General features: G+C 38.2%; 2 protein-coding genes across 2 annotated transcripts; both read right to left on the bottom strand.

Annotated features, from left to right (window-relative positions):
- Positions 1-515: 515 nt before the first annotated feature.
- LOC122417432 (sentrin-specific protease 1-like) lies at positions 516-1,556 on the bottom strand. The gene has a single exon (XM_043430936.1). The coding sequence runs from the start codon at positions 1,554-1,556 to the stop codon at positions 516-518; it is 1,041 nt and encodes a 346-aa protein (XP_043286871.1).
- Positions 1,557-6,089: 4,533 nt separating this feature from the next.
- Positions 6,090-7,805, bottom strand: LOC122417433 (G-quartet DNA-binding protein TGP1-like). The gene has a single exon (XM_043430937.1). It carries the CDS (start codon positions 7,803-7,805, stop codon positions 6,090-6,092), a length of 1,716 nt encoding a protein of 571 aa, XP_043286872.1.
- Positions 7,806-9,484: the final 1,679 nt, after the last annotated feature.

Consider the following 9,484-nt stretch of genomic DNA (forward strand, 5'->3'; position numbering starts at 1 on the left):
ATTTTGCATGTTTTTCAGGTACGGAAACATCCAGGACATCGATCTTTCATCGTAAGTTTTTTTTTTTTTTTTTTTTTTAATACATAATCTCAGGAATCTTTTATCGAATGCCTTCCCTTTTCCCTTTTTCTGTTTTTCAGGTTATACAATAAATAACAACACGAGATCCCTGAACTAAATGTAATATAAACGTCCTTTATTGCTTCAATATTCTTGGCGTTTCAACAAATTATTGGATATTGAGATCCCTCCCCGTAATAATATTTGATTTTTTTTTATACAATTAATAATGGTGTTCTCAACCCAGAAATAATAAAAATAATAATAATAAGGAGGCATATTTCGAGACTTCCGGTCTCTAGTTCCCTTTTAATCTTCCGACGTATTATGGACATGTCCATCTGACAAAAATCGAAGTCTTTGTTCTCTGCTTCATATCTTGCAAACATACACGCAAAAACCCCGCAGTCCTGTCCATTTAGCTGTCTCGGGATGCTTTTCCTTGTCGTGAGCGTCTATTCCTCTCGTCTTGGCCTAATCTTTCCCTTCTCACCGGCCTCCAAGATTAAGTATTGGAATAAATTCTCCAAATACTGCGGATTCTCTCCTCCCAAGCTATCGTAGTAACTTATCGTTTTTTTCTTTAAATCGATGACTGCAAGACACCAGTGATGACCCAGGTGAATGGGAACCATCACTTTTTCGAATTCAAAAAGATTCACTTTTTTCGTCCATCTTTTAATTGCCGGATACCCGTTCACATATAATCGCGGGAAAAAGAATGAGTTCATTCCATAAACTCGTTGGCCGAAGGTTTCCCTTTTGCAAATCAAATCCAAGTATGAGTTGATAATTTCATCGTTCAAACATTTACCCTCATCTAATGTCTCCAGGTCTTCTTTCTTTATTCTTTTTCGATTCATCCTGTCATCCTTGTCGCTCCTCATTTCGTTGTTTGCTTGTTGATTTTCATTATCTCCCCCTGTACTTTCCTCCTCAACATCCACCACATCAATTTTGTCATTCTCCATCGTTGTTTTCCTTTTCTTCGGATTATTTGTTTGCTGACTTATTTGGTTTTCTTTTTCGTCCTTTTTTTTGAACTCCCACAGAAATTCCCCCACTTTCCAATTCTTCCATTCCTCTTCAATTTGGTCCTCTTTCATTGGAGAGACTATTTCAGGGATAGTAAAGTGTTCTTGAATCATGGAAAAAAAATGGTGACGTGAGAGAAGAAGGAGAACAGCCTCTCGGCTCGATCTTCGTGAATCCCCTACTTCAATTTTACGGAGCACCCAATCCGTTTGTATTGCCTTATCTTTCCCCATTCTAGCCGTTTGGGATGATTGGTTCTTTGCCCTTTTCTTTTCTAATGGATTGATTATGCGTGTTTTGTTGAGTGTTTTTCCCTGAGTAGGGTTTATTTCCTTAATGATTACCACATCATCGTCTTCCTCAATCCATTTTCCTGCATCTTCCCCCGTCTGTTGTAGAAAATGTTTCATTCCTATCCCCTCGGTTTGCGTAGCAACGTCCATTTCTCCTGTTCGTAGCATTTCTTAGAATTATTCCTTATCCTTTATCCATTTTTTTTTTCTTTTTATTTAACTCTGCATGCCTAAATCTTTTAGTATTACCTGTTTTGTGTTCGAATATTTCTTAACTTCCTTTTTATTCTGAAATTTCAATTCTGTTCTGCAGTTGTTATCTGCTTCGAACCAGTGTCCGTTGTCGAATGACGTGACGAACCTAGCAACCGTTCTTGTTCAAATTCGGCCGTTACCACGCGAGTTTGGCTGCTCTAAGCGCCATTCGCGGACGACGGATTGCTAGAGAACTAAATTTTCGAGTCCCAGCTACGGGTACCGCCTGAAGTTCGCCGCTACAACGACGTGACGTTACCAGCATTCAGAAAATTGTGTTTTTGACTGTTTTAATGGTTTTTTGAGTCATAACTCGTTTAATTAAGCCATAATAATTACTAATAAACCACTTTGAATGATTATCTTTTAAAATATCGACATTTTTATTATCGGAAATAGGTTTTTCGTGTTCTAGTGTATCCCTAGAGTGAGATGGAGCATGACACTGTTTGTTTTGTACATAACTTCCAATTATTCAAAAATTTGGCTATCGTAAATCCGTTTTTCGACATTTGAAGTCTTCAAGTGTAATAAATCTGTATTCCCGCTAGTAACTTTTAAATAATCAACATTTTTATTGTCGGGAATTGTAATTTTGAATTAAAAATTGTTATTATTAATAAAAATAGTAATAAACATGTGATTTTCTCTTTTCTTTTTCGATTTTATTTATTTTTTTGTGTTTTTCTATGATTTTTATGTGTTTTAGGTCGCCCCGTAGGAGAGATATGGATTCAACAGGTGAGTATAGCTGTGACGTCACCCTGAGCATAAAATTGTAAGTTTTTTATTAATTTGAAAACTTTTTCCAGCGGATACGTTTGGAATTAATAAATAAAGGTAAGTTATATAGCTTAGAACAATACAACTTGGTAACTTTATTTGTAATACGTGTTTTTGATCAGTTTTTGTATTTTTTTAGGTTTGCGGCGTGATACATGCCTCTCTCCATCTCAGTCTCAGGATTCTCCAGGATAAACGTAGCTGTGGCTATTTGTTTTTTTATTCTATATGGCCCCTCGTAAATCGAGAAGAATTTTGCCATTTTTTTATTTACAGGGTCGCTAACGTTGCACGCTTTGGCCAAAACTAAATCTCCTACATTAAATTGAATTAATTTGTGTTTCGAGTCGAATTTTCTTGCTCTTTCTCTACCTTTCCTGACTATTCTCTCCCTAGCAAGCATCAGTTTGGCTTCGATCCCTTCTTCCTCATCTAATTCCTCATCCCTCTCTATTTTAATCCAATCCCTCCAGATTCTTTGAGGCTTAACATTTTTCTGTATTTCAATGGGCGTCATTTCGGTTGTCTCATGGTGTGTTTCATTCATACAATCCTCGATAACCTTAACCCATTTCAGCCAGTCGGTGTGTTTATCGGTTAGAAATGTTCGAAAAAATCTACCGATCTCTCGATTGACTCTCTCTACTATATTTCCTTGTGGATGTCTAATAGAAGAGAAAACTGGCTGAATTCCCTCGCTAGCTAATTTCCCTAGCCATAATCGCGAAGTAAATTGTGTGCCATGGTCAAATTGAAGCTTTTTCGGTTTTCCAAATTCGGGAATGTAATGGTTAAAGATTTTGTTAATTGTTGCTGGCGCTGTTGCCGCTTTTAAGGGATATAAAACAACAAATTTGGAAAAAGCATCAATTGTGACGAGGATGTGTTTCATTCCTCCTTTCGTCATGGGTAAAGGACCAAAAAAATCAATTGACACAATATCTCCCGGTCCCTCCGGAACGATATTTTGCTGTGCCGCATACGAATGCTGGTTTGGGACTTTATTTCTCTGGCAAGAATCGCAAGAAGCAAGAATCTGTCTGATAAAATGGTACAGTCTCGGGTAAGTAAAATCTTCTGTAATTATTTTCCATATCTTTTTAGCTCCTACATGACCATACATTTGATGTGTTTCAGATACCAGAGGATGGAGGATCTCTCTTGGCAGAACAATTTTCCAGGACTCGGGATTTATTGCTTTTAATAAAATATTATTTTTGATTTGATATTTATCGTTGTTGTTATTTTCCAATCCTTCTCTGATTTCCCTAATTCTGTCTTCCCTTTCCTGCCAAACTCCTATTTGTTTAATCATTTGTTCCAATTCCTTCGATGGTTTGATCGCTAACATTGTGCTGATCACTATCTCCTTGCCCTTTCGCCCCCCAGTATCTGGTGGATTTAATCTACTTAACACGTCGGCCACGACGTTTCTCTCCCCGGGACAAAATTCGAATTCGATATTGTAGTCTTGAATCGCTAAAATCCATCGAGTTAGTCTCTCGTTTAATAACTGACAATTTTTCAAAAATGTGATGGCTCGATGGTCTGTAATAACATCAATTTTTGCCCCAAGTAAATAAGTTCTAAATTTCTTCAAAGACCACACAATTGCTAGTAATTCTTTCTCGGTGGTCGTGTAGGCTAGCTCGGCCCCTTTCAGTGTTCTACTGGCAAACATTATTACGCCTAAATCACCATTTTCATCTTTTTGAGCCAGGGTGCCCCCCAAAGCATAGCTACTTGCATCGGTCTGTAAAATGAATCCCTTTTCTGGGTCTGGATGTTGTAAAAGAACGTCATCTACGAATAAATCTTTAATTCTTTGGAAAGCAATTTTCTCTGGTTCTTCCCACCGCCATTTTGTTTCCTTCTTCAGTAATTTCAAAAGCGGGATTGTTTCCTCTGCATGTTTTTTTGTGAATTTAGTATAATAATTGATTAATCCCGAAAACCCTCTCAACTGTTTCAAATTTCTAGGTGCAGGGAAATCATGAATTGCTTGAATCTTTTCTGGTTGTGGCTTTATACCCTTAGTTGTCAAGATGTGACCTAGAAACTCTACTTCTTCCCGAAAGAATTTAGCCTTTTTCAATTTAATTGTCATTCCGTGTTGTTGCAGTCGTTCTAGTAGTTCGTCTAAATGTCTCATGTGTTCGTCAAAATTAGAAGAAATGCATAATAGATCATCTACAAAATTAATTACATGATCTCCCAAACCATGGAGAATGATGTCTAATGCTCTCAGTAATGCGGCAGTACTTGTTTTCAGCCCGAAAGGCGTGACCGTGAATTCATAAACTTTTCCCCTATATCGAAACGCAGTATACTTCATTGAATCTGGATGAAGAGGGATCTGCCAAAAACTGTTTGTTAGATCTAACGTTGTCATAACCTTTGCCGAATGACATTTTTGGAATATTTCCTCCATATTTGGTACTGACTCATGGTCGTTTGCCATAACCTGATTTAACTTTCGAGCGTCCAAACAAAGTCTAACTGTACCATCTTTTTTAATTACCGGGATTATCGGATTAATCCACGGACTATTCGATCTCTGTATTATTCCAAAATCTAGTAACTTTTCTATTTCTTTATCTACTTTTTCCCTATGCATTAGAGGAACCTCGTAAGCGTGTGCAACTATTGGCTTATCCGTTGTGATATCTAATCGATGCTCATAAACTGAAATTCTACCTGTTATTTTACGAAAGACTTCCCTTCTATTCCAAATTACTTCTTTATGTACTTGCTTTTGTTCTAATGAGAGCTCAGTTTGTTCCACGATCTCATTAATCTCCTCAAGAGTTATTTCCTCATCACTTCTATTATCAAAAATCAAATTTTGGATTGGTTCACAAATTTTCTCACTGTTACTCTTTTCATATTTCAAATTTTGCTCCGGCTTAAAATTCTCTTTTTCTTCTTCTTCTACTTCTTTAACTTTCTTTTCAAAAACAATTTCTCGTAAAAAATTTTCTTTTTCTGTAGTCCCAATCGTGGGCACTACATCAATAATTTCATTATATTTCACCTGGAGAGACATTGCTCCCAGGTCAATTAAACTCTTAAGCGGTTGCAAAGAATCTACACCAAGCAACACATCCCTAATCAAGCCGGGCACTATCAAAAATTTTACGTAGGTTTTAATTTTTCCGATTTCAGTCATCGCCATTATTTGATTTCTAACCTTCGTTAACTTCCCTTTTATCGCTCCTTTCACCGTCACTCCCGTGACAGGCAAAAGTGGACAATCCTTTAAAATCTCCCTATTCTCCAAATAAAATTCCTCCGAGATCGTGGTAACTCTAGAACCTGAATCTACTAACGCTGTAACCTGAATACCTTCTATTTTAGCATAAATTTCTGGACACTCAATAATTGGCAAAGCTTCTTCATTTATTCCCTCTTCCATTAAAAACTCCCTAGTATCCGTAAAAATCGTGTTTATTGCCACTTTTATGTCCTGAATTTTGTTTTTCGGTTTGTTTGCATCTCTCATTTGGTGGAGGTCCTCCGATAAACCATCCTGAGATCCTTTTTTCTTAATCTTCTTCTTTTTCTCCGTTGTACCTCGTTCGTTTCCTTTATCCATTTTTCCTTGTTTATCATCATTGAGCACGGGTACAACGTCTATTCGTTTCCCGCCCGAGATGTCGACGGCTAAGGCTCTTGGTGGACCTCTATCGCTTGAATTTCTGGCCGTTGTCGTTCGTTAGTTTGGCGATGATCGTTTGGATTGTTCGGCGGCCGGTATCCTCCATTGTTCTGTTGCGGTCTCCAATTCGGATTCTGATTTTGTCGATTATATCCGTTCTGTTGATTATTATTTCCGTTATTTCGATTCTGCTGAGGATATCCGTAGTTTGGCCGCTGGTTATAATTTTGTTGATAATTGTTGTTGGGCCTTTGATTGTAATTTTGCTGGTAATTGCGGTTTTGTTGATTGTTCCAGCCGTTATTGTTGTTATAACCTCCATTAGGTCGGTTATTTTGGTTCCAGTTTGGATTTCCCCGGTTGAAATTGTTTTGGAATCCACCCTGGTTATTCCAATTGTTGTTTTGAGGCATACGGAATGGCCTTTGCTCGTTTTTATTTTGATTTGGATTCGTTGAGGTTTCTTTTTCTTTTTTGGAATTTATTGGTCCATGCCGATCGATCTTTCCCAAGAATTCAATCAATTGTTCCAATGTTTTGAATCCACGGCTTATTATAGTTGCCTGAATCTCATCCGTATAATGCTGCGAGAGTGATGCAATTATGTCTTCATCGCTTGGAGGAGGGATGAGATCCTTCGCGGCTCCGAAAATGTTGATCGTATACTCCACTTTAGATGTTTTGTTATCCTTATCAGAGTAGTGTCCGAATTCGAGGTCTTTCCTCACCTTTCTCTGAACGTCGGTGCTCCAGAAACGCTCAACGAATTTCTTTTCCACTTCCTCGAAATCCTCTACACGGTCCTCAATAAGAACCCACCATTCTTTTGCGGCTTTCTCGAGACACTGTCCCAGCAAATATTTCATTTCAGCGATTGTGGGATTTGTCACCTCACAATACCGCCGGAACTCCTTAATAAACTTCATCGGTCTTTTCCTTTCCGATCCATCGTATGTGGGAGGTTTAATTTTAATTTTGTTTGGATGCATGTCCATTGGCAGCATCGTCTGAATCCTTTCTGTTTTCTCTTCGGGCTCATATTTTTCCTCTTCGTTCTCGGATTCGTCATCTGAAACTACTTTACTGGGCTTCGGGACGATCCGGGTGCTTTCAGTGTTCGGACTATGGATTTTGTCCTTAGATTCGAGATTCTCCACCCTTTTCTTGATTGCGCTGAAGTCAAGTTGTATTTGAGCCACACTAACCTCGATCACGGCACTTTTCGACTCATTTTCTTGAACTATTTTTGTTAAACCCGTTACGTGACGTTTAATTGGGTCATATATTTTATGGACATCACTAGCGATTGTAGCTTGCAGAGTCTTGAATTTTTCCGTAAATTCAGACCTCAAATCACTAGTGGCCTGATTATTTCGGGCAATCTCGTTAGCCATGCTCTGTACTTGTGTTTTCATTTCTTTCATTGCGTCGATTAGGCTCATCAATAGCTCATGATTTAATTCTGCGAATTCAATTTTTCCTTTATTCGATTTAGGGGTTTCAAATTCCTCCATTTTAATTTCTTCATTTTGATCTTTATTATCATCGTCAAATTTCTCTTGTTGTTCAAATCCAAAGTTACCGCGAGATTCATTGAAAATGTTCCCCGCCCCTGGGGGAGGAATTGAGGTAGTCAAATCGATATTTTGTGCCGTTCGCTCATCGGGATTTTGGAACCCGGAATCTCTCGCTGTTTCGTTTCTATCGGTCTTCTCTGCCATTTTGACGTGATTAATTAATTTCATTCAACAAATCTCACGCTCGTTTGCAATACCTGTCCCTGTTCGGGCGCCAGTTGTAACGTAACGCTCTTGCCGACCCGGCCTGAACGCCGCCACGCGTCGGTTCGAGCTACCTTAATTTCAAAAGGAGCAGGTATGAACGAGACAAGAGACAAGGATTGTGTTGATAAGATAACAAAATGAATTTATTAAACAATACTATTATGTTTTTACAAAATGATACGCGTTTTTAATTTTAATCTTTGTCTGTCCGCGTTGTTTAACCAAGTCAGGCGAGAGAAGACTCGAAAGACCCGGAAAAACGGAGCGTTTTACTGTATGAAATTTCGATTGAATTTTCAAATTTGTTTTTGTTTTTGTTTATACAATAAAGAACGCTTTATGGTTTATCGTGCCCCTGCTTATTCTATTGCCTCTCCTTTCCACTTGCATGAGATTTTTCAGACAAAAAAAACAAACAAAAAATAATGAAATTCGCAACACTACTAATTGACAACCGATGTCCTGTAATCCTAACCGCTTGACCCTGAATTCTTACGCTTCCTATCAATTCAAGAGTGTTGTACGCTTTTGTTTTTACAATTTTTTTCAATTTGTGATCGCTTGGATGCTATACAAACTCTAGTCTTACCGCTGCCTCTTGAATCAACGCTTTTATCTGCTTGTTATTTGTTATAATCGATTATAATTTGATTAGATGATTTATCTTGACTTTGGAGTCGTACAATGGTTCAAATGGGGTGCGGATTATTGATTTATTTAATTCTAATGCTAATTAATTCGTTCGACCCAATCAAATCGGATAAATTATGAAACAATTTTGAATTTAATAATAATTAATCATAAAATCATTTATTTACCGCCTCTATTCTCAATAAACCCAAAAATGCTAGGTGGAAAGTTTGTGCTTGACCACGGGCCTCAAACGTCGCCGAATGGCGCCAATGCTCAAAAATACAAGACAGGTTAGGATGTGAACCCCAGACCACGGGCTCGATACGTCGCCGAGTCTCGCCAATGTCCTGAGCATTCACTAGGTTAGGTAATTTTGCCCACGGACCACGGAATCGATACGTCACCGAGTCTCACCAATGCCCCGTGCAGCAAAATTCGGAAATTATAGGTTATGTGGAATGGACCCTGGAATTTAGTCTGCTAGTTCTTCTAGGAGATCCGAGTTGGTTCTAGAGGTAGGGTGAACTGCCTGACGAATGAGCCGTGCACCAACTCTTATACCCCGTTCCCCACTCTAAATTCTCTCAAACGCCAAATTTCTCTGTTTCGGACGCGTTCTGCGCATTCTTTTGTAACGGGCCTCTCTATTGGCTCGCTGCCATATTTCGCGCCTTGCTATTGGCTGATTGCTATTTTGCCCGATGCGCCGAATTCCGCTTTGATCAATTTTCAGCTCACCGTGACTTTAAAATAATGAAATTACAATGTCAATTGTTGTTGCTTAATTATTTGAATGATTTGGCTCTATTGTTTCATTTAATATCTTTTAATTTAATTTAATTTGAAAAATCACAAAAAGTCACGTTCGGGTTCCTATAGCCCATGAACGCTTCGCCCCGCGCATGCGCTGTGATCAAGCATCTCGTTCTATTTGAAATAACACAAATTCTCTACAAGCTTTAATCTTTTCTCTGTTTTTCTTT

The sequence above is a fragment of the Venturia canescens genome, chromosome 10 (genome assembly GCF_019457755.1).
Source record: "Venturia canescens isolate UGA chromosome 10, ASM1945775v1, whole genome shotgun sequence".
Lineage (NCBI taxonomy): Eukaryota > Metazoa > Arthropoda > Insecta > Hymenoptera > Ichneumonidae > Venturia > Venturia canescens.

Bases quoted from the DNA above. Each gene is read 5' to 3' on its own strand.
- LOC122417432 (XM_043430936.1), bottom strand. From the start codon at position 1,556: ATGCTACGAACAGGAGAAATGGACGTTGCTACGCAAACCGAGGGGATA.
- LOC122417433 (XM_043430937.1), bottom strand. From the start codon at position 7,805: ATGGCAGAGAAGACCGATAGAAACGAAACAGCGAGAGATTCCGGGTTC.